Source organism: Ambystoma mexicanum, chromosome 1p (genome assembly GCF_040938575.1).
Source record: "Ambystoma mexicanum isolate Mex_15411 chromosome 1p, UKY_AmexF1_1, whole genome shotgun sequence".
Classification (NCBI taxonomy): domain Eukaryota; kingdom Metazoa; phylum Chordata; class Amphibia; order Caudata; family Ambystomatidae; genus Ambystoma; species Ambystoma mexicanum.
Window position 1 is genome coordinate 49,737,298 of NC_090921.1, and position 26,304 is coordinate 49,763,601.

Genomic DNA, 26,304 nt, shown 5'->3' on the forward strand with positions numbered 1-26,304 from the left:
AAGCGGCTAATGGCTTGGGCCTGTCTTAGAGTTATTGATATAATCAGACCGACCTGATTTCCCAGGGCTATCTCAGCTCCCAGTCACAGCATGTCATTCATTCAAAGCTTAAGGTGCAATCCCATCACTGGAGGTTGTCACACTCACACTTTCCTGCACATTCCATATGACTTTCACTCTGATGGGGTTTCTCCACCCAGGAACTTAGACACTATTCAGGCGTCCACTGTGATGATGTTACATGTTTTGGGCTGAGTGATGGGACCGGTGGAACCATGGGAGCTGGGTGTCAGCTCTCATTGCATGACTCTTCCTGCTCCAACTGTCATGTGCTGTGTGGTTAATTCTGTCCAAGCACTTACTGACTGTGTGATGGTGACACTTCAGACATCCTGCTTGAAGTCTGTGGGGTCTAGAAGTGGGTTTCCCCCTTGGCACTGTCTTCATTGACTGCTTTTTTGCCATGTGGATTTCTGCAGGTTTTTGCCTTTAGAGAGAGAGGTCGAAATGGCCTGTGTGTGACCTTGCATCCTAGACAACTGTCCCTTCATTGTGTATGTTTCTATAAGCTTTTCATTGACAACTATGTATTTGTCTGATGTTCCACCACAGGTATATGCTTTGGTTGTTATTATTCTTGATTTCACCATTATTGCCAGTGTGACTGGATAGTTTTCTGTCTGCCTGAGGCTGCATGGTGTGTACACCTGTAGTTATACCATGTTTTAGGGTCACGTCCAGTTATGCATGTCATGTGCATGTGTTTGTGTTTCTCTCATATGTCTGTCGACTCCCTTCTTTTCCTTCACCTTCAGTTCAGTATCTGTGAATATGGCGGTCCTTGCACCCTGCATTCTGACTTCCCCTGGGACTGTGGCTTCCCTCTGCCCTAATGCCCTCTAGCTCGCTCTTCTGTCAGAACACAGGACTGTCTGGTTTCTGTGGCCCTTGGGCTGTGTGGGGCACTTGGTTTGTTGTTGGCATTACTTGCGCCAGCACTCGTCACCACCAGTGGTCCGATGTCCCTTCTGCTAGTACCTTCTTAGGTATTTCTGCTATGATTGTGATTTTTGTTTTTGTGTTATATGTCCTTTAGGTTGTTGGATTTGTATGGTCTATTGTTATTATGTTAGAACCAGCGCCCATTTGCCCATGGACCTAAGACACTATATAAATGGTTAAATAAATATCTGAACAAATAATACCATAAAATGTATGCCAGAAGGGGTCTGTCGGAAGTGGTCCAAAATCCCTTCAGCCAGCAGTAGCACCTACATGACTCCATTTTTACTGGGTTTGCAGGATTTATACCACATGGATGCAATACTTATGATACACAGGCACGCAGGCAACCTGGGGTTGACCATCAGTCCGACCGCCACACACCAAATCAGGCCTATAGATTACATTCTGTGTGATGGTATCAATTAGTTTTTATCCAAGATCAACTGTGTAAAGGTGCAGCCCACCAAGGAAATCTGAAAAAGAACACAAAAGTAATCAAAAATGGAGTGTATAACTTGCAAGAAAAAACAGCTTTGTATTTGCAAATAAGGCCAGGAGAAGCAGACAGCTCTGTGAAACTGACCCACAAAACAACTCAACACGTCCATTCCGGGTTACAGTATATAAGGTGGGAAACCACAAAATTAACATATTCTCTAAATGCAACATTAGTTCTAATTCTAACATTTCAATTGGCTCTTTGTCATCATGTCCCTAAAGAACACTATACATTAAACATTATGATTGGGAGTTTTTAGAAATACCACGCCTCAAACATACCCTAATGGCATAGTCAGATGAACATGCTGCAGCGCCATTGGCCATTGGTAGGCACTCTTCATGGTGCAATTGATAAAAAAGCTCAGCCTTGATTGGACACTGACACCTGAAGCAGCATGGACGTAGCATCCCACTGAGACGGACAACCATATAGTGAGTAGAATCCAGTGAGGTCAACACTTTGTTTCATCCCCTGGAACACCACAATCCTTTCCCCCTACTTTGCCATGTTGCCAACTCTGGCTCTGAACTTCTCACAATGAATAGCAGCATGAAGAAACCCGTGTGCAGCCATGCTCCTAGAAATTAATGTCTTCATTTATTTGTTTTACCAAGGCAGTTTTACCTTCGGACCCAATGCCCTGCTCACAGTGATGGTGCTGAGCTCACATCCTAGTTCTTCAATGCTGTTGTCTGGGCCTGTTCCCGTATCTCACTGTGTCCTTCACCATCATTATGTATTCATTCGCCTGTCATCTGAGAAGGAACCTGCTGTCTCGAGCCCCATTTCGGGCTCCTGAGAACTTTCTCCCTTGCAACAATTAACTGAACACTGTTTACCTTGGCTGCTTAAAGCTGTCTGCTCAACAGCCAAATAAAATAAAATTAAATAACCATAGCTCTGAAATGCGGCCTAGCACACTAGAATGTCAAAGGTCTGCAGCCTTTAGCAACGGTGTATTTTCACATGGCTGACCTATTGCTCAATACAACAACTAACAACTACACTTACTAAATTTCAATTTGCACAATCCGATTAAATCCAAACTACTTCACTGTATCTAATAATATAAGTGCATCGAAAATAATACAATATATAAAGTGCTTTCCTGCACGTGTGTTTTTGTCTGCAACACATATCCTAAAAGCTCCCTGGAGTGTGGCAAAACTACATCTACTCTAATTACATTGTCACACCACAGATAATACGTGACACCAACGTCGCTACTAGCGGTGTGATGCCCAGCTATAAAAGTCCTCTCATCTTGTACTTGTCCTCACCTTTAGGGCGTTGGACTTGCATGTTTACAACTGTACTACTATGGAGGGTTGCAAAAAGCCCTCTAATAGCTTAGCCCCAAAAATGATGCCCATATAGTAGTGTGGGCATCATTCATCAGGGAGAAAGTGCTTCCATTAATATGCCACAATATGCTTCCATTGTTATCTTTATTTATGAAAAACGCTGCCTCTGTTGATATTCAGATCATTCCTGCGACGTTCTTGTGTTCATTGTTTTACCCTTTGTGGCAAGATCTAATTTAAATTAAAAGACATGTGCAGGGCACTCCCTCATGAAAATTGAAAGAAAATAGTTCTCTAATAGCCCTTACATGTACCAATGGTAGAGACATAATGACAATTATTAGCAATTAATTGATAAAAAAGACAAAAGAAGACATTGAACATCTCTGGATTACCTTAAGAAGTCTGTAGTGACTGATAACCAAATGCTCCTTTTGACAAATAGTTTTGAGGGCACAGAAGTGGAGGTGTCAACAGGGTAACATTTGCCAAAGACGATTGTTGCTGTTCCTATTTTAAAGACCTATATAAAGACAATACCCCTCTAAATGCAAGCACATTGATTACGCACACACTTGAAATGATAGGTCAGATCAAGTTAAGATTAAGTTAAGATCAAGTTAAGATAAGGGTTTCTCTAGATGCCCAAAAAGTAGAGATATCACCAGACATAAGTATCTACCTGTTAACCTCTTTGATAAGATATTGCTTATCTGTATACCATTCATTCTTAGGTTATTTAACAGAGATGGAAAATTCCCAGATGACTGCAGTGATATGCCAATATCACTGATTGACACCTAAGAGGACAGCCATATGGGATCATTCTTTCAAATAGGATTGATGATTGGTGCTCAAGGATGACGTTTAGAAAAGAACCATGGACCAGACCGTGAAAGTATCTTTTGCTGCATAAAGTTTGTGTTTTTGAAAAACCAACCTTTACATCAAATGTTTGTTGATTTAAAACAGCATTGCACTTGGTTCCTCTGTAAAAAGTATGGTCTACGGTGATGAATTCAGTCTTTTTCCTTGTTCGTTGGAAAACAATGCAATCTTGATAAGATAACAACAGATATGCTATGATATGGCATTTATATCACGCCTATACACAAGTGTTTCAAGGCGCAACAGAGCAAGGCTGAGATGGGGCCAGGCGATATGACAACTAAATCTTATCGTAAAAGGACTCCCCAAAGGATGTGTCCTTGTGCCGTTGCTAATGTTCTCTGCGCTTGAATGATATGAAGGATTTGAAAGCATGAGGTGCAAATATGCCTTGCTTGGCAAGCAAAAACTAAGCTGTATATCTGCAGATGATGCTGTTCTCGAATCAAAGTCACCAAAGGCACATAGATGCGTCTTACTCAGTTTAATAAAATCTGCATTGAAAAGGGCTTGGATTAATAATTCTAAAATAAATAGGAGGCTCTATACCTAAGACATGCTCCAGAAAAAGAGCTACTTTGAAATGGTGATAAAAACGATGTACACATGATGGCATCCGCAACACTCGGAAAGTAACGTGGCGTAAGAACGATACAGCAGTCCAACTGTACCCTTCTCCTTCTGGAGCTAGGTCAATCACCTCAACACGAGAAATCACCCGAGCTGCCTTGCATGGTGCAGAGACTTGGGAAATGGTGATATAGCATTACTGGCTAACGGAAAATGCTTTCTATAAGTGATGACTGACACTTCCTTTATTAACCCTGAATATTCCCTTACAACTTGTGCTGGGGCAGTTTAGTAGTACGCATATGGCACACTTGTCAAACTATCCCACTATTGTTGTAAGGTTTGGATTAGATAAGATAAGATACTAGGAGGCCTTGAATGATGCTACTTGAGGCGTTGATTAAAACTTCAATTAAAGTGGCAGTAAAAACTGCTCTTACTGATTTGATCTTAGCTGGTAGTATGGATAACTGCTGTGAGGATGCACTACATTTTGTCACTTTTCCCCTAGGGAGAACACTTTTCTAAGATGCCAGAGTGGTGCCGCGGAGAGGTTGGGGACTCAAAACAAGAGAGTGATACGAGTCATCTTCATTGCGGAAGTTCTTGGCAGGGAAGTGAACCAAGTTGGCGAAACCAAAGAAGAAGAAAAACAAGAGTCCGGGCCTCAAACCAAGAGAGTGATACGAGTTATCATCCTAGTGGCAGTACTTGGTGGGCCACACCAAAGAAGAAACAAGGGTAGCAGACCCTCATAACATTTCAGAGCTGGCTGTTGTAAGTGTGAAAACCTAATGAAGAGAGGACCTCAGGAAGGGAGATCTTCAACTTTGTTGTAAGAGATTGTTTTATGATTACCAGGAAAAGGGAGTCATTCTCCTGGTAACACATACTAAAAAAGAAGGTCCAACAGGCCTGGGGAAGGAAGGCATTCCCCTGGGCTAATTTGAGACTCAGACCAAGCACCAGGAGAAGGGAGGCATTATCCTTGCCCACAAAGTAATTATTGGTTGGAACGTTGGAACCTGCGCAAGGGTGTCAATACCCCAGGTTATATTAGACAAAATATTGTTTGGAACTTTATGACCGGGGGAAAAGGGTTACTTCTTAAGGATTTACATCCAGTTCAGAATGGTCTGCAAACACTTTAAAAGTAGGGCTATTGAGACTTAGAGAAGAGGAGGAAAAGAGACAATCACCCTTTAAAGAAAAGGGCTTAATAAAACCTGACGAGGGAAAAAAGTTCTATGACACTGTCTCCATCTAGTTCTCCTGAGGCGCTAGAGGACATATGGATAAACATTGCCCTAAAAAGCAGACGGTAGAACCGAGGGAGATAGGTTGGATAGGAAAAGAGGAATGAGATGAGATAGAGACCCGAGACGATACTGACCTGCAAATAGTCAGCAATGGTTTTGACACTCTACTCCCCTTCAAACCCGTGAACCTGTTAGAGTTAATGGAACCCTCATGACTGCCTTAATAGATTCCGGCAGCAAGCAAACAGCAGTAAGAGCTGATCTGGTCTTCACTGGAAAAATACTTCGGGGAAGACCAGTGAAGATCACCTGTGTCTATGGGGAACAAGAAATATACCCCAGAACCCCAGTAACACTTAACATCAACGGTAGGGAAACTATTGTAAACTGTGCTGTGGTGCCCAGACTATCGGAAGAAACTATTATTTATTGTACTCATTTATTTAGGCATATAGCTCTTGATTGAGCTTTTACGCAATTCATCAAATCAACAGATAAAACACACATATCTCAAATATTACATACATAATCCATAATACAATCATTAAAAAACATAATACATTGGAAAAAATACTTTTCAATTCAATCAGGCCATGAATTCATAAATCTCCCAATTCTTACCCCACCTACAAATTAGTTGTTTCGCAAAATTCATGACTGCCGTCGTTAAAGATACATATCACCCACTATATAAAATTCCTGGCCAGTCTTCACTCGTTAAAACACTATAGTGGGTTACAAATTTGACAAAAAAAGCAAAATCTTACTTCTTGTAAATATTCACAGTCAATCAATAAATGACTTAATGTTTGTACTGAGCTTGCAAAGTAATTTGTTGTGTTGTTTCTTGTATTTTATGTCCTTGTAATAATTTGAGTTTCTACTGTCTCCTCTTGATATGATGTGATGTGATTGTAATTTTAAGTATTATGTAAACATTTGTTTTGAAAGGTTCATTTAATTTAACCAACCAAAATAAAATAAAAAATAAAATAAACAATACATGGCAGAGGGTTTCTATGGTTTGTTTACAAAACCGACAATATTGATTGAACAAACCTTCCTTTGATCAAATTCCTAACACTTCCCTAGTAGGGAGTTGTTAAATCTTAGTCTTAAAAGGACTTATCTATAGTAGGGATTAGGAAACATGCCCAAATATTTAGGTAAAACATTATAATATTTAACCTCATCCTTAGCTTTTCCAAAAATCTTATATTTAAGCCAACTGTGTCAAGAGCCAATCAGCTGCTCATAGCGTATTCCTGGCTTTCAAAAGGTTAAGTACAAAGTCATAATCCTTATACACTCTTGATACCACCCTAACACGACACAGTCGACAGTCTTTTCCATTACAGATCTTATTCTAAAAAAAATAGAGGTTGGGATAGCAAGTAAGCATTTTTGGAATTAAGATCAGCTTTTTCCAACTTACCATAGCTGACAGGGAGAGTAAACCCAATTCAAACCTAATTACTGGCATAGTGGTGCCCTTTCCGAGTGCCAGAATGCGCTTCCAAAAGACACTGCGCAAGTACCGCCAGTTCACCTCAGTTTGGTTGATTGAAATATCTGCTCCATATGTAAGTACAAGGACAACATTCTGTTTATCAAATAACAGTATAGGATATAGAGAATAACTGCCAAATTTGGAGGCAAGCTTGAGCTGCCCATGTTAAAATCTTTGATTTCAGCTTTTGTAAATTTGGCTGGTCTCTACTATGTTGAAACAAAACCCCAGGTGGCGATATTCATTCACTACTGGGATCAAAGACCATTTAAAATTACCTTTAGAGCATCAATCTTGAGTGCATTGAGACTGGCATATCGATCTAAAGCTCCTAACCGCCGCTGCAGTCCAATGGGAGTTTGATCCATAAGAACCAGGTCATCAGCATAAGGAGGCCATTGCACTGTGCTCTTTCCAAGTGCATATTCAGATTAGCTAACAATACATTAAAATGAGATGGTTCATGTAGACAGCCTTGCTTCAAACAAAACTGTTATTAGCGCTGATTTCCCCAAATGTAATGAATTGATAATTGAACTAAATCAAGCCCCAAATACATATTCTCCTTTTGACACCATGAAAAAGAAGGGTTTAAGAGAATTGAACCTGCATGTACTTCGGATCATTTTTCCTGAACGAGAGATCAAACAAGAGCGTTCCTCCTTGCTAAATCAGATGGGAAGCCAAAGATATTAGGGGAAGGGTGTGTGTGACAATTCTGCATGTTGTCACTTCTTCCCGAGGGGGAGCCCTTTTCCATCAGGACATGGAGGGTAGGCTGATACCTGATAGTACCCCTCGGGGTAATATAATGCAGGAGGATCTCATGGGGAGGGACCCCACCAGGGAGAAGGATGACCATCTAAAATATAGCCCTTTCGATAACGTCAGACCCGCGCACACTGTAGCCTCTCCTTCTACTGAGATGAAGCATAACATCAGGTTCATAGGCAATCCAAGTCCTGTAATGAGGTGGGACAGGAACAATGAAGAGCAATACCTAGAAGGAACAGCAGTGGTATAGACTTCCGCAGAGGTGTGGTTTCTTTTACACCATAATAACCAAAGAAGGATTGATATCGGAGAAACACACTCAACCGGGACGAGAGACTGTGAAGCTGGGGAAGCACAAAGGAGACACAGAGAAGGACAGGACCGAGCCGACAGCGGTCTGCTCCCAAAGTCAGGAGGTCAACGGAGCTCCTTTGCCCAACGACATCCAAACGGTAACCGGAGCCTGGCAGATGATGATGCAAACGCAAGAGGCAGCATCCATACTGTTGGTCCAAGAGCCGGGCAAGAGATCCGCGAGGTAAAGGCACTTACACACAGAGATTCCTGTACAGCATATGGCATCTCAGAGAGACCCCAGGAAGAACCTGCTGGGCATCCCGGTAAACCCGGCTCGGGGAACCAAGCTAAGAGAGTTGTATGAGTCATCTTCCTCCTGGCAGTACTTGGCAGGGAAGATCCCTAAGTGTGCCCAATCAAAGAATAGGAGAAGCCTGGGTCATAGACCCTCAAATCAGTTGGGTGTTCTAAGTCTAAAAACCTAATGAAGAGAAAACCAGGCGACGGGATTCATTCCCCCTGGTTGAAAGAGATTGTTTTATGATTTACAGGAGGAGGGAGTCATTCTCCTGTTTTACAAAGTAAATTTTGTTTGGAACTTTGTGACCTGGGGATGGGAGTAATTACTCTAGGCTAGCTGAGACTAGATATTGTTTGGAACTTTGTGACTTGGGGAAGGGAGTTATTCCTACAGAACATCTGAGACTGAACCCCAGGAGAAAGGAGTCATTCTGCTTGGCCACCAAGGAACCATTGGGCCCCATTCCAAGTGTGGGTGCCAGTTGCAACATACTGGCACCCTTTCCGGACTGCCAGACTACGAGAAGGCTTGCAGGGGCCGGTGCTCCCACTAGGTCTGACCTGCTGGGAGCACCGGCCCCTGCAGACGTGTGTTCACGGAACCCCTATTACCAATGGTGCCGGTGCTTCTGTGTTCCCATTCCTGCTGAGTCCTATAGGAATCAGCGGGAAAGGGGACTTACACTTTCCGCCGCCTGACATCTCGGGCCGCCGGGCCTTGTAATGTCCCGGTCGCACCAGGATATCAGGCGGCAGAACCGTGTAATGAGGTCAGCAGCAACCCACCGGTAGCACCGTCGGGTTACTGCTGACCTTTCCACCTTGGTGTCAGAGTCCTCCTTCTGCACCCTTACACTGCACAAAGAGCACTATAGCTACAGAATATTTACCTTGTAAATTTCAGTTGAGATTAGAGGGCTACTATGATCAAATAAACCTCAATATGATGATGCCTTTGTTGTTAGCTTCTTTTACATCGTGGTAGAAATGTTTTGAACAGTTGTTTTTTGCTGTATTATGTCAAAAGAGGATGCTGTTGACTTTCCTTTTCTACTGACTACTATATGTTGTAATGTACAGAAAACACCAGTTTTGGATAATAATGGACCTGGAAACATCATGTTATATGTCATGCGCCACAAACTAAGAGGGGTCATTACGTGTTTTGTATTATTATTACTGCATGTGATAAGCTTGTTATAACGGGAAGGATCCATATGATTCAGAGTCAGGTAGACCCTTCTGGCTTCCCCTATTTTGGAGTCTATATGAGACATTATTTTGTGGGGGGGTATTTTCCCCGACACAAAAGCAGCCGGTAAAGAAAGTCCTCAGTACAATACTTGGAATTTGGTGGAGCGTAAAAACATTCAGTATTTCCAAAGGATGTGCAGGGAAATCAGGAGTTGTACATGGGTAGGTAGAAAATGGGAATTTGAGAACATGAGCATACTTCAAAGAAGATAGAGGATCAGGAGTATAAGTAGGGTAGAAAGAAGGCGGCAAATCCGGAGTGTGGAGTCGCTGGAAGGAAGATAGAGAAACAGGGGGATGAGGAGAGAGGGGAATGACACCCAGTTTCATGAGGTTTGATGTAGTCAGGTGAGGTCATGCGTGTGAGGGGATATAGGCAATCAGGCGTTGGAGGAGGGCACCTCGCGAGTACTGAAACCTGAAGTAAACGGTTATATGTGGATCAGGTTGGGTCATTGAGTTGCAGAGGACTTCAATGCATCATTGCCATGCTCATCAAAAGTGCTAATGTGTTGCGCTAAGTGGAAAAGAGCAATTCAGATACTGCCACCGTGCCACTGTGGGATGCCAGGATAACTAGTCACATGAAAGGAGCAGGAATGGATGCATTCATTGGGGGTAAAACCTTGAGTCCATTACCCAAAGGGGGGAATGTGGGAGAATGATTCTAAATCCATCTGGCATTATCACTGATGATCTTGGTGGGAACCAGCTGCCACTTCAGGAGCGGCCCCTAACTGTCACACCTTTATATCTTATTCTGCAGGCTAGAGATGGACCGAAGGGGCAGCATACCCTGAAACTCGCCCCACTTCCAAAGGGGTTTAGTCTGCCGAAAATCAGACTAGAACCAATTGATGAAAAGAAGGAGGAAAAAGCACCCATCCTTTGCCCACCAATCAATGCCAACAGGAAGGTAAGATACGGGAGTCCAGAGAGCACCTTGAGGACACTCTTGCAATCCCAGCAACTTTACCAGGTAGTGATAGAAGGATAAACGTTCACTTCGATATTGCTAATATATGTTGAATCTATCTACAGACATGGTATTAATGTGCTAGTATTACTGTATACTGGCATATACACAGTCACCTGTTAGGACCTTCCAGACATTACTGGCTACATGACATCTGGACACCCCACCCATTGTCCCGGTTTTCAGCATAAAAGTGAACATGGGTGGGTTTGTGGCTTCATGTTTTTTCCATATACAATTCCACACTGTTTCACCAATCTGCACCAAATTTTGCACAGTCAACTGATAAGACCCTCTGGACATTACTGGCTACATGACATCTGGACACACCACCCTTACCCCGGATTTCAACAAAAGTGAACATTTGGGTGCTGTTGGTTTGTGGGTTTGTGGCTTTGCGTATGTTCCCTATACAATTCCACACCGTTTCACCAATCTGCGCCACATTTTCACAGTCACCTGTTGGGACCCTGACAACATTACTGGCTACATGACATCTGGACATGCCACCCCTTGCCCTGAATTTCAGCAAAATAGAAAATGTGTGTGTGGGTTTGTGGCTTCACGTATGTTCCCTATAGAATTCCACACCGTTTCACCAATCTGCATGACTAGTGCACAGTCACCTGTTAGGACTCTCCGGACATTACTGTCTACATGACATTATGACACCCCACCCCTTTCCCTGGATTTCAGCAAACGTTTTCTTTGGGTGGAGGGGGGTTGTGGCTTGGAGAAGCGTTGTTCCTTACACAATTCCACACCGTTTCACCAATCTGCACCACATTCGGCACAGTTAGCTGTACCTATGAGGGGAAAGAAATCCTGGGCAATGCTGGGTATATCAGCTAGTAAAAAATATCAAGAAAAATCGTGAAATTCAAGGAACATTACAGTGTGGACCCAAAATAATGGGAAACCTTACTGTGCACAACTTGAACACTACAGAAGCTAATCTTGCCCATCGCAAAACATAAGGTGGCCACAATCTGACCTTTGTGAAATATGGGCATGCTTTACCCTTGCAGAACATCTGGTGTTACATCTTGGCCATTAAGAAACATGTGGTGGGCACCTCTTGACCATCATGGACCATGAGGGTGTGTGTGCCATGCAAGAGATATAGGGGCAAAAAGGGTACCCTCTTTTTTGTTGAAGGGGGGCCCGACTCTTGAGGGTGGGTTTAGACGAGTGGAAGAAGAGAGAGTCAAAAGCTACCCCAGTTCAGGGACGCATTACAGCTAGGTGTGGAATGCAGCAAAAGCTAGTTTTAACAAATACTAGCCAGAACACAAGATCACAAGATCATGGTGATAAATTCAAAAAGAAGCTTTAATGAATAATAGACAGACATCTAAAAATTGTAGGCCTAAAACTCAACATATAAGGCCTTAAAAACATAAAGCAAAAGAAAGGCGGTACAATGACACAATTAGCTACACATTATTGTGAGGGTTAGTAGCAGAATTAATTGTGTGATTTCATGTACTACTCATCAATAGTTGTACGCAATTATTGTCACAATATGGCCATGGCACAATATAAGGCGATCAGACCATGACCATTGCAAAACACGAGATGGTAGCATTCTTCCCATTGAGAACCATGAGGTGGACATACCTTGAAAATAAACTAGTATGATGGGAGAAAATGTTGAGTTGAGAAATGACAAAACGTTTTTTTCCCATGAAGTTCATGACCCGGGAATCAGGCAGTCTAAGAACGATGACCTGAGCATTTGGTAACAATACAGAACATACACAGACAGCCTTGAATGCCAAAGAGCAGGCCATAAAGATTGCGGAACAATACACAAACGCATCACCACCTGGATGGTCACCCACATACTCAAGCCAAGCTCAACCCTTCCAAAATCTTATACCACCTTATCTGCTTCTCAAGGCACAAACCTTACTGGACCCACTGGATGAAAGAACTTGACAAAGGCAACCCACACATATCCCTCACCGCACCATTAACCCTTACCTTTCCTGTACACATCACATAGCTGCTGTCATCATAGCATGCAATCTATAACTACACTTTCTACGCAAGTTAAGGGAGATCATCCCCCTGATGACTTCCACACCGCAGTCCAAGCACTGGTTCTATCCAAGCTGCACTTTGGGAATTCTCTCCTCACTGGAATACCCAACATCACCCTTGCCCCTCCTGTGAGCCCTACAAAACTCATCAGCCAGACTCATCCTCCAACCAAACATTCACACATCATCACAGCCCTTGCAAAGCTCCTCTAGCTCCTTGTAATCCCGAGCATTGCCTTCAAAGGACTCTGCATTGTATTGAAAGCCATCCTCCTCAAAACCCCCTTCTTACCTTCAAGACAGAAATACATAACCCACACTAACAGTAGACAAGCCAGCCAGCACTTTCTTCACATTAAACTATGCAAACTATAATGGATCAGAAAGTAAGCTTTTAACCACTGGGCACGCAAAGAATGGAACATCTATCCAATTCACATCTGCATTGCAACCTCCATCACTGCATTCTGAAAGATCCTCAAAACATACTAGTTTGCCCACCCATAACCTTGTCCCTCCATCTCCCCTGCTACCACCTATCTATTTTAATCTTCCTATCCTGTGCTGACAACATTTTGTAACTTCTTCACCTCACACCTTTTGAACCTTTGTACCTTGAACGCCTCTCCGAGACTCTCTGGGTAGGGCCATTATTGAACAACGATTCAAATAAAATAATAAGGGTCAACAAAGGCATCGGATAAGATGTGGGTGGACAGGAACTGGACATCAAGAGAACAGACGTCTGAACCCCACAGATGGGAGTGTGACGTTCAGGAACACATTCGAATTATACACCAAGTTAGATGAGGGCAGGGGACCCCTCTACATTGGGCATATGAGACAGATGGAAATACGAAATAGGGTTGATTGTGGGGTTGGTAAACATGTTAAGGTTGAGAGGACCCTATCGAAGAAGGGAAGGTGTAGACCTTTCAGTCCCCTTACCATGTGTTCTGAATTCACTGCTCCACTTTACATGCAAAGAAGAAGAGGAGCATAGGTCCTGAGATGCTCATACGAGATAACCCATTGGTAGGAAATGATGAGTTACTGAGTGCCAGGCAATATATGCAAGCCTCATCGATTTGTCTTGTCTCTTTTTGCAGACCTTGAACCCAGACCAACGTAAATTGGCGATTCTCAGCCCAGAGGAAGCTGATTTACTCTTTAAGACCCAGGAGAGCAATGATGATGAGGCCAATAGCCAAGATAACGAGGTAAGGCACTTCCTGTTAATGTGTATTGCGAAAATTGTACCTTAATGGATATTTATTTTCCGAATAAATTTAATGATGTTGATGACATGTGTGTCTTTAATGAGGAAACATGGTGGAGGATGTGGGACAGCTGTGCTCACTTAATCAGTGAAAGAAGACCATGCAGCCCAGTGAAAAGAGTCCACATTGCAGCCACCTTTGGGTAACCGCAGATTTCGATTTCAATAACATCCGAGGTCACACATAATGACATGAAAACAAACGACGTGGGCAATAATAGCAATGGGGGTATATCACATAAAATAGCAATGTTAATATTACATTGGTGTGGAGTGTGCATGTGCACTTGGTTCTGCATCACTTTAACGCCAGAGGCCTCCTGCTACTGAGTACTGTATCAACAGCTCCTTGCATTATCCAGTTTAATGGCACTCAATGTACCAACCTTGAATGATGCAGATATGGCCCTGCTAGGTTCCCAACTGGCAATGTGTTGGCTTGCCCAATGTCAAAGGGGTATCAGGTAATATTATCCCCACCAATAATATCGCCATCTATATGGTCGTGGGGTAAGGCCATAGGCGATATTATACGTGGGGTTAATTTATGGGGTTATTGGGACTAGTGGGTGTAGGGGCTTCCCCTGCGCCATTAAAACAATTATGGGGTTGCATGGGTGTCCCCCGCAGGTTCCATGGCTACATATGGTCGCAAAAATATGGCGATATTTTTGTATGGCAATATTTTTGAGGGGATATTAACACATGGAACCTTCAAAGATGCATGCTCAACTCGTGAGCTACAATCGAAATGGCGTCACCCGAATCAACCAAGCAGCTTAACCCGTGAAAGACCCTGATGTAATTATATGGACTCAGGGCATGATAGATGGGACCTTGTGACCAGATAATTTGACAAATAGTCTGCTAGCATCTTTATTAACTGTTTATAGTCCGTCCCTCTGTTGTTTTTGTTCTTTTGTGTTACTGCGCCCTGATGCCCACGGGCTTTTGGCGCGATACAAGCATATAAACATAGACATAAACACACAGAGTATCTTTGGGTAGGAGGGCTCTTATCTGGGGACATAAAGGAGAATACAGAGCATTGTGGAATTGTTTTATCCGACTAATCACTGGCATATATGCTCAGGCCCTAAAGGAGAACCACGCTTTTCAACATTTGTCTTTTGGACAAGGTCAATACATGTTACTCCACATTAAATCAATGGGCCACATTACGAGGCTTGCGCTCCCGTAATGAAGGGTGCCGGTACGGGACCGGCACCCTTCATTACGGGATGTGCAATTATGAGGTTCCCTCGCGGGACCCGGAACAGAAGTCTGGTCAAACCAGACATCCTTTCCGGTTCCCGCAAGGGACCAAGGAGCTAATAACGGGCCCGTTATTCACGGGCCCGTTGTTAGCTCCATCCTCATTCCCATTGAGCCCTATGGGGGATCAAATGGGAATGGGGAATGGTTCTGTGCATGAGGAATTACTGTGTCCTCCAAGGTCGGAATGACCCAGTAATTCCTCATTCACAGAACACGGTATTGGAGCCCGGTATGGAGGCAGCCATGGCGCTAATAGCACCATGGCTACCTCCATACTCGTAATGAGGCCCAATACCTTTAAGCTAAACATTGAATTACTTACCTGCTCTAGCAAATGTTTTGTAGCACTTAAGTTCTGCAGATAAAGGATTCCACAGTGGCCATTCTGGTTATGTATTTAGTAATGATGTGTTACACTGATTTGTGACTCCACCCGTGCCCTCTTAAGAAGTGCACCTGGCCTGCTTGAACGCGGCAAGCCATGGTGAGTGGAGGATACCTCAAGGAAACCAAGAACAGATGATCGCTCATCACCAGCTGGATGACCAAACATCTAATTCAGTGGATGGACCCTCCCGCCGACACAGGGCAGTAAGAGAACAGATAGAGCAGGTGGAAGCCATCACTATAGAGTCTTGATTACTTTGAAGAATGAAGAGCCTCTAGATGCCAATGGCATTTCCAGTTCATGGCCAGATGCAGATGCAGTTGCATGACGTCATGGTCCTGAAGACTCAAAAGACGAAGGAGCAGGTGCACTAGAGCACTCGTCTCCCTAGTAACATCTCCACAATGCCTCAGACAACAGCACGTTTGACCAATAGCTGTGCAGTATTGCCTGAAGTGGAGGCCCTCTGGCACAAGTGGTCTACTGCTGGAGATGCAGAGAGAAGGGCTGGCAGAGCAGAAGACTCTCCACAATCTGGGACAGAGGAACTGGCATGGCAATAGCACACGTGGGCTACGGAATGGGCTGTACTGGAGCGCAATATGGCTGCAGACCGGGCTGAAGAAATGTAAGAACAACTATAGTGTTATAACATATTTTATTAGTCACCCACAAAGTGAAATCATGCTCTACTGTAGATAGCGCTACAGATAACAGATAGGTAGTAGTTATTAGAGAGTAGGACCTGCTCATACAGGTTTTATGCCAATATTTTTAATCTCACGCCTTGAAACACGTGTGAATAGGCGTGTTATGAATGGCATATCATATCATATATCAGATAAAGAGCAATACTGAGAATTTAAGGGTCCGAAAAAAAAAGTCCCTCTCACAAAGAAGACTTTTAAGCTAAAACACGGTTTGGCTGCACTATCACACAATAAGGAAGTCATGAAAGAACTTAGCCCAGGAGCAGCCTGGTGGTGTAGGGGTACTTGAGGGACACAGGCAGTATCAAGAGGACTAACTGGTCCATTCTCAGAGGAATGTAGTATCCAAAGCAAATATACCCTTGACTCAGGCTCAGGGATTTGGCCCAGATGGTATGGCTGCCAGTGCCTTCGAAGGTACTTTTTCATTTTGGGCTGCCATGTTGTGCTTTGTATTGAGCCGAGCCTGACCCCATATAAAAGTGTGACTCAATGGAAAGGGAGTAGGATGGTCCTTGTATATACAAAGGGGGCAAGAGATTAGTCAAAGACTTATGGAAAAATAGCCCAAATGGACCAAGGGGTAAAGCCCTTGCACTAGTACTCTATGGGGAATTGCAGCTGGGGACTTAGGAACATCGGTCTGAACCTTGGACACAGTTGGGTTTTTGGATAGAGTCATCAGCTTCCCACGGCTGCTGCTCACCAGTGAACCTTTTGAGGGAAATGCATGTGATGAAAATAAGGCGACGTGTTGTAGTTTTGTATATTTCTCAAGAGCATCTGACAGTGTCAGTTGCTAGATCCTGTGGGCGAGACTGACGTCATAGTGACAGTAGAGAATGAGTGCTCCACTCAAAGTAATACTGCCCCTATAGAGGGTCACTTGGGCTAGAACTGAGCTGGTAGAGGTGGAGAATATTCTAGAAGAATTAGCACAGAGATTTATTTTCAAGTGAGGCTATTGGCTTACCCCTTCTGCAGATCAATCGCCTCTTCAGGAGCAGAAAGCACCCCCCCCCCATGCCTCCAAGAAGGGGAATCGGCAGATAGAGCCAGCCGCTTGGTCTAGTGTCACAACCTTAGCGGATCAGTCGATAGCTATAGCTATCTTCGGATATGGATATGGAATATGGATTAATACGGTCTGAGTTGGAATGAAGATCAGCAAGATTTGAGTGGCAAATTCAGTTATTTTGCCTGGTTATTACTAGTCTATTGGGCTGCAAAGGTCCTATCACTAATTAGAGTACGTTGGGCAAAGCATCTCCCATGATGCTTTGTGGAGTGGAGATTTGGTATTGGTAAAAGCTTCTCCCATGATGCTTTGTGGAGTGGAGATTTGGTATTGGTCAAAGCTTCTCCCATGATGCTTTGTGGAGTGGAGATTTGGTGTACCCATTATGTGACATTTCTATTGAGCTGAAAGTCAGACTATGATTAGTATCTGCAGCTTGAGCAGTACATCATTCCTTAAAGGGATACATTTTGAATTGGCTTATCTTGTATCAGAGCTAAACCTCTGGTCACCATGCAGTTCACCATGCAGTTCACCATGCAACACCTCTGCGGGCCTGAGCCTGAGCAGTCTGGCTTCATCAACCACACAGCGGGCTAATCTCCCAGTGCCCCAAGGCACCGCTTGGCGTGCATGCTAGCCCCAGAGGTTCTGGGGGACAGCAGTGAGAGAAAGAGGCCACACAAGCCACTGTCATTTGTAGATAGGCACAAGGGTGTGTTGGGGATGGCGTTGTGGGGAGGTGGAAGGTTGGGGGGAAGATGTGTTGGGGATAGTGTTGTGGGGAGGGGGAAGGTTGGGAGGAGGATTTGTTGGGGATGGTGTTGTGGGGAGGGGGAGGTGTGGGGGAGAGTGTGTTGGGGATGGTGTTGTGAGGAGGGGGAAGATGTGGGGGTGGGTGTGTTAGGGATAGTGTTGTGGGGAGGGAGGAGATGGAGGAGGTTGTGTTGGGGATGTTGTTGTGGGGAGGGAAGAGGTGTGGGGGAGGTTGTGTTGGGGATGGTGTTGTGAGGAAGTGAGGTGGGGTCTGTGGATCCCGCACAGGTGCCAAGAGCCACAGCAGCTGTGGTTATACGGAGTCACTTGCAAGGACAAAGGTCAAAGGTGTCAGTCACAGTACATTGTGGGTGGTTTGCCATTTACTACAGCATGTTGATGGACATTCTGTGCATGCATTCTGAGTTTCATTGCACCGGATATCTTGCTATCATAGTATATGCATGTGGAATCCATCAGCAGCTGCATTGTTGTGTTACCCCATGCACCCAGCTCACTGCCAGCAGTTGCTGCTTGAAGGGTTTATGGCAAGATGCCATGGTGCCTGTTTTGGGCGTACACATTGCTCTCATGCATGTGCCCTGATGGTTGGTTAGTTGTACCTCAGTGGGTTTCCGGTGTGTGCATCTCTTCCATTATGGCGTCATGTACCTGAGTACTTGGCTGAACTGCCAGTGTTACTTTTCTTTGGTGCTCTCTAGTACAATGATTAGGGATGTATCACGTTGCATTATGGTACCTGTGTTCATGTGTGTGTGTTTGTAGGTTGTTGTGCCAATATGCATATGTGTATTCATACACCATTGTCCATCATGTCCTAGACCTGTGGGTTATAGGCTGTCATTTGTGCGGTGAGAGGGCAGGTCCTGCATGTACATGGCCTTATCAGGGCATACATTTTTCTGTTGTGCCTATGCACCCCTCCGCCTTTCACAATGATTTTTATGTAGCCTAGCAAATTACAATTGTGTGATGGCACTTATACTCACCCACTATCCACCTCTGTTGCCCTCTGTGCCTCTCCATGTATCCAGGCAGTGTGCTGTTGTGCAGGACCATGGCATTGTTGGTGGGACAAGGGAAGCGGGCACAGCAGTGTGTGATGCAGAGGTCTGGATCGCAGGTCACCTGGATGTTGAGTGAGTGATAGTACTTCCTATTGCGGTACACCACTAGGGAACCACTAATGCCACGTGGGTGCAGTCCAGTGCTGCAATGATGTTTGGCATGTGTGCCACAGCATGAAACTGTGCCGTCACGGCATGCTCCTGTGCTGGGGTGGTGGGCAGGGAGATACACTATCGCGCATGTTGCCGGAGGGCTTCCAGAACCTGTCCAAGTATGAATGAATATGTTGGCTGCGACATGCCAAGCAGTATTGCCAAGGTGTGCTGAAAGATTCCAGCTCTCAGGAATTGCAGGATGGACACTTGCTTTAACAGCAGGGACACATCTGTTCTGATGTCATTCCTGCTCTCAATGTCCCTCTAAATAATGGTGAGAAACTCACCTAAGGTCTAACTGTAAAGCCAGTACAGGTTTACCAGCTGGATGTCCATAAGGATCCCGGGTGAGGGCCTGACCCGGGGTATGGGTGCTCGCCTTCCATGGCATCTCCTCCTCCTCCTCTATGAACCCTGTGCCATGCGCTGATTTTTCTGCCTCTGTGTGTCAATGTGCAGCATTAACAGCTGCATGTCCCAGTTTGCAATGGAAAGTGAGTGGATTGTGTGCATTTGTGGATTCATTTGTGGCCCATGTCTGCATTTACCTCCATCTGAAAGGTGGATGTAACTGTGCTGTGTTTTTGGTTGTTTTTCTGCCCACTTTCAGCAGTATTACCACCATATCCCAACTTGTAATATGATGGCAATACAGCTTTTGTGCTATGAGTGGTAATACTGACATGACATAACATGATCATTCATTTATGATGCGCCTGTGCACAAGTGTTTCTAGGCACGACACAATAAGAAAGCGGAAGACAAAGGAGAACAAAACAAACAATCTTACTAGGCCTTAGGTTATTCAGATTGTGCAAGTGCAAGGGGATGGGACAGGAGAAGTGCTAGGGGGAGGGAAAGGGAGAGTCCTTAGTGTGCAGTGCGCCCGGAGGCAGTGTATGGGGCTACTGCTCGTGAAGGAGCCTGGTCCCCATAAGTTTCAGAGAGAGGCTAGGCAACCAGTTAGTGTAGTAGACAAGAACGTCAGCAGAGGAGAGAGAGAGAGAGAGAGAGAAAGCAGAATCAAAAGGAAGGTCTTGAGTTGCTTCCAGAACCTGAGGTGGTCCTGCTCAAGATTGAGAGAGGTAGGGAGGCTGGTCCAGAGGGAGGAACCAGCCAAGGATAGAGATCTACGCCCATTCCCTGCCTGGAGAAGCGTCTCACTATCAGAGAGTTAGAGGTGCATGAGCGGTGGGCTCGAGAAGGAATGTGCTTAGGAAAAGAGAGTTGGATGTAGTGTGGTCCCCGTCCCCAGAAAGCCTTGTGGACAATGCAAAGGGTCTTGAACTTGATCCGAGCAGCCACTGGGAGCCAGTGGAGAGATTTCAGAGTTGGAAAGATACAATCACTGGGCTTGAGGCCAAGGACAAGTCTTGCAGTCCTGTTCTGGATTGGTTGTAGAGGACGAAGAGTAGAGGCAGGCAGATTTAGAAAAAGGTTGTTGCAGTAGTCCAGCCTAGAGAGAACCAGGGATCTGGAGACAGTGAGCTTCTGGGGGAATGAGAGGAAAGGAAGAATACCTCTGAGGAGGTAAAGCTGGTAGTGTGACTTCTTAGAGACGTCCGTGATGTGAGGAGAGAAGGAGAGGGAGGAGTCGAAGGTGAAACCAAGGTTTTTTGCCTCGCAGGAAGACGCAGGTAGAGGGCGCAAGGAGGACGGCCAGAGTGAAAGAGGAAAAGCGGGAGCAGGGAACTCAATGAGAAAGATCTCAGTTTTACTAGAGACACACCATTCCTGAATTGTGGGTAGACAGTCAGGAATGAGCAAGAGAAGAGGCAGAGCCGGCTGGAGGAATCCTGAAGGAGAGCTGGGTGTCATTCACATAACACTGAAAGTTAGGAGAGAAGGTAGAGATGAGCTGGGCCAGAGGTGCCAAGTAAAGGGTGAATAGCCAGGGTGAGAGTTTAGAGCCCAGGGAAACACCACATGTGGAGAGAGAGGTGGTGGAGAGAAAGGACTCCAGTGGTGTCCAGTCAAAGTAATGAATACATAGTTTCTAAATGCAATATTTTCGAAACAAAAGGATCCGAAAAAAAAAGTTTGAATGCCTTTTTTTAAATGTATTTTTATTTTATTTTTTCATATAGAAAAACATAGTGGTATTTCCCCCAAAAACAGGGGCTTGAGGGGGTCCCCTAAAAAAAAACATGCATTTGAAAAAACATTTTTCCAGATCCTTTTGGTTCGAAAGTATTGCATTCAATCCTTTTGTATTCAACCCTATGACTATAAACGAGTCCAGTTGGACCTGGGAGGGTCGATCAGAGAGGAAGGAGGTCAACCAGGGTAGGGCCTGATCAGTGATGCCCAGGTTGTCACAGAGACAATTGATCCGGATGGCATGGTTGACCGTGTTGAAACCAGAGGAAAGATCAGGGAGGGTGAGGACAGAAGGAATCCTTGAGTCAAGATTTGACATCAGGGTACGACATTCTTTCATCGTCAGGCATTTCAAAGCCTGCAGTTTAAACGTGTTTGACAGTTCATCAAATTTTTTGGGGGGTGGGAAAGTGCAGATAAGTGGTTGGGTGGGTTCGGTACAGGTAAAAATAGGTGCAGGAGGGGGGATTGGGTGCAGGACCCCCGCACCCAAAAAATCTTTTTTAGATGAACTGTCAAACACGTTTAAATTGCAGGCTTTGAAATGACTGACGATGAAATGACATGGAACCGACATCAGGTCTTCACGGGTGTTCAGGAGAGCATTTTCTGTGCTTCTAGCTGCTCTGGTGGTGAAATTACCGTTGATGGTATTCCAACCAGCTCTTAATTTGAGAGAACAGTCATTTTGGCGATAATTCCATTACATCACTCAGCTCTGCTCATTCATACTCCCCTGTCAATGAAGCAGAAACAAACTTCATATATTTTGCCACCAGAGAAAATGCCCCGGTCCTCCTAGAATTATTCAACAACTCTGCTATTTAACTAGTAGACACTTGTATGCCCTATAAACCAAACCATCCACCCCTTGGTACACTCCCAAGCTCACCTCCAACAATCAGAGCTCCAGAGAACCGGTGGTGCAAAAACAATAACCCTGGAGACCTCACCAACCTCAAATCTCTGTGTGCCAAGTGCAGGATTCTGATTACCGAGGCTACATCTCCTTTATTTATTTTTATTTTATTTATTTTTACATTTGTAAAGCACCTGAACTCTGAGGCATCAGGGCGCCGTTGAGAAATGATACAAAAAGCTTCAACAGGAGAGTGTTAAACCACCCATGACAAACCAGCACGGCAACAGAACAGATTGAAGCGGTAGTCTTTGGTTGTGTCCAAGAGGGACCACTAGGCAAATAGCCAGATATTCAGGGCCTTGTAGAAGACCTAATAGGAGTCTTTTGGTCTTAGTTCTGGGGGGAAGGCCGTCCATGGGTTCGCTGCTGCTGATGAGAAGCTGTGGTGGATGCTGCACTTGCGTACAGCTACTTGAGGCTGCTGATTATGTGTTTAGTGTTGCCCCTGTGAATACCCTTGATACTGATATCCTTGACCCTGTTGAGAATACTATACACCTTTGGGGCCCTGTTGCTACGGCCCATAATTCTACCCTGCTGTAGACCTGTTCCTGCATTCCCTTGTGAAATGCCCCCACCTCGAACAGTTCCAACATGGGGACGGTCCAAACCCACCCCCCATGGGTCCAAAATACCCCTCTCTTGCTCCTCGAAATCCCCATCTTCTTCACTGTAGCCCCCCTTGTTGCCACCGTGGTCCGGGATACTGTTGCCCCCCCTGGCCCCACTGTCATTGTCCTCCTTCAGCCCAGAGCACTGCAATAGTGGCACCTCACGACTTGTTGGGTACTCTCTGTTCCTTCCACCTGTACTGATGTTGATACAGGCACCTGGACAGCAACCTTTGCCAATTCTTTCTGCACGAATCGTGCTTCTTCTCCCTGATGCCTTTGGACTGTTTCCCTTTCTTGCTCCTTGATCCTTTTACAATGATGCACTATTATACTCTGTATTTCTGGCCACCCCTTCGCCTCAATACCCACGATCTTATCCAGTGCCTTCTGCACTTCCTTCGGCAAGCCCCTCTTTACAATAAAATAGAAAAATGATGTTGACTGATGCCACGGCCATTCTGTTTCCGCTCCCTACATCTCTTGCATTTTGAGAATAAATCCAGCTGGGCCCTAATTATCCCCCATAGTATACTACAACAGGGACTGTAAATAAGGGTTATCTCGGAAGGCCCCCATAGTGCGTCCCAAACCTGTGCTCTAATTCCATTAAACAATGCTCCCTCATGTGCATCGTCCTCCAGGGTTACTCCCGGATATCCGGCCTTAACCCACACATCCTCAGCCTGGTCCCCAATTATAGCAACCATCAAGCTCTTAAGATTCCTGTAGCCAGGGGCACACCTGCTGTTTGCTTTTCAAACTCATATATCCACTTGCTCATGTTCGAGAGAATTCTCATAAATGTGCTAATTTCCCTTACCTTTTGAGACCCCCAGCAACTTTGCTGGATTTCTAGGATTTTAATTTTCACCTGGAAAGAGTGTGAGCATTTTTTTCCCACTCCTCAATGTATTTTGATGTCTGTTTTACTTTTGTATTCTTTGGTTATGCAGTTTTAAAACACCTCAATAGGCATCATCCTTTTCTTGTGTGTCACACAGCACCTTCAGTGCAGTGGCACAGGGATGTCTTTCAGACTGTCCAAGGTTTAAATACCTTCTCTGGGACTGACTACTGTCTCCCATTGAATGTAAAGTCAAATTGACTTTGCTAGTATTTTTAAATTGCTAGACCCTGCACACACTACCTTACAGCAGAGTGCTGGAAGGACTACCTAGTATTCCCGATGCCTAGAATATTCATGTAGCCCTCAAAAGCTATCCTTTCCTCTCAGAATGGAGACCTGAATGCACTCTGGTGTGATTGGCTGGCTGACTGTCCGGCAAGGACAGCCACCGTGATGGGTGAGTGGCAGCCAGGCTGGAATGAATGGGAGTAAATTGTTTCAAAGCAGGTCTCTGGCACTTGGAAGGCAGAGTCAACCATTGGAACGAAAGTACCAAAGACGAGCTGAAGGAAGACGACTACTGCAACTCCTGGGCCGTTGGTTTGCCCGGTGAAGCCCTGCAGGTTGGAATAGCCTGAAACTCTCTCGACAGAGAAGCCCCTTCAAGAACGACTTCTTCCCTTGAGCTGTTGGGAACAACCAACTCGCAAGCCACCTGGAAATCATCTCCATACTGGTCGAATGTTCTTCAGAGTGCTGTTGAAAACAGGATAGCCAGTGAGGAGGATACCAGTTTGTGGACTTTAAGGCACTCACACCTTAAACCGACGTTTTGCCAACCTTGTCGATCCTTCCCCGTGCAGTGCAGGAACCTCCCAACGTCCTCCCTCTTGTCCCCATGACTGAGGCTCAGGAACAGCGAGATCTGCAGGAACTGCCCGGAACAATTGCCTCAGCTACAGCTTTTCTTCATTACAAAGGTAGGGTGCAAACACGGTTGAGAAATCCTCTGTGCCGTGGTGAAAGTTTGTGAAACTTTCCCAACTTTGGAGTCTTGTTCGCTCCTAATCCGACATATAACGCTTTTTCGTGCAAACTACTTCTAAGAACATTGGCAAAGACTTAACCATTTACTACCAGAACTGTGCTATCCTATCCAAGACACTGAGCCATTGACTTTGACCCAGGCCTATTGAATTGAATTGCCTCTTGTAGTGAACTGAAACTATTTGCCCTGCCTGAGAAAGTATTTGTGTTTAATAACCTGTGTCTTTTTACCCCTTTTTTAAAGTTACTGCAGTGTCATTTTGCTCCCACTTCAGGGGAGCCTAACTTGTTCAGAAACGTATTGGTTTGGTATTGGAGTGTATTATAGTGTGATATTGAGCTGCTAGTGGAATGTTCTCTAAATGACTTTGTAAATAAATTAATCGTTTTTTTACCTAGAAACCTAGAGTAAGTGTTTGTTTGAACCACTGTTATTGCAAGTCCTTTGTGTAACCCCTTGTACTGCTCAAATCCCTCTTGAGATAAGCCTGGCTGCTCAGCCCTGCTACCACACAACTGTGTAGTACGGACTTATACCAAAGGTGAGATTGTGCTTACACCTGTAGTCTTAATTGTGTGTAGTGCTCCCAAAGGGTACTGCATGTAATTCTGCCTAACAGCTCACCCCTGCTGCGAGCAGCGGGAGGGCCTTAAATAAATTATTCTTATACATCTGTGGCTAAGGCACATACTGTGTCCTCCTTGCCCCCTTATGTATGAGGGTCATCTGCCTCTTGTTAGGTAAGATTTCCACAGAGCTGGTAAATCTTCCTTTCCTGGTTCAACCCCAGAACTTTTTGCTTTTCTAGTGGGATATTTTTCATTAATACCTCAGTGAGTGGGAACCTTTTTCCACACTCACCTAATCTTTAACTCTTTTTATGGGTGTCATTTTTAAGACTCTCTATAGTGTATTTTTAAACTTATCATGTTTAACAACTTATTGGCAATAAGTGCCTGTTGTTGCTGGGTTGCCCTAGGGGCTCCCAATTTAACTTTCTTGCGCTAACCTTGAGTGAACTACAGTTCCCAATGGTAGAAAGGATCTGTGGATCCCTTTTACATTTTATTCTGTGAAACCAGCACCCCCCCACCTTATGTGGAGTGCTGGGGAGATACAATGTATCCCCTTTCACATTAAAACTGTAACAATTCTGTTACAGTGACAAGCTTACCTTTAATGGCAAGTGGCCGTGATACCTTTTACTAATTTGGTGCACCTTTACCACAGGCTGTGATCACAGCTGCAGTAAAGGCACCTAACGGTGCTCATTTTACCTAAATGGCACCTGTCTTCTTTTTCTGCCATTTTAGTGTTTCTTGTTGTTTCTTGTTCCTTCCCCTGACATCCAGGGTGGGAAATTCCTTTGTGTGATTTTTGTCTTCGGCGGGAGTCCCCTGGACACCCCGCCCAGGC

The 26,304-nt window shown here is 44.7% G+C and overlaps 1 protein-coding gene across 1 annotated transcript in view; it reads left to right on the plus strand.

Annotated features, from left to right (window-relative positions):
• Nucleotides 1–26,304, plus strand: part of LOC138579547 (microtubule-associated protein futsch-like) — a 1,023,262-nt gene that overhangs the window by 222,554 nt on the left and 774,404 nt on the right. Inside the window, exons 8-9 of the mRNA XM_069650064.1 lie at nucleotides 10,430–10,579; nucleotides 13,794–13,904. Coding sequence (XP_069506165.1) covers nucleotides 10,430–10,579; nucleotides 13,794–13,904 — 261 coding nt within the window. The remainder of the gene's footprint in view (nucleotides 1–10,429; nucleotides 10,580–13,793; nucleotides 13,905–26,304) is intronic.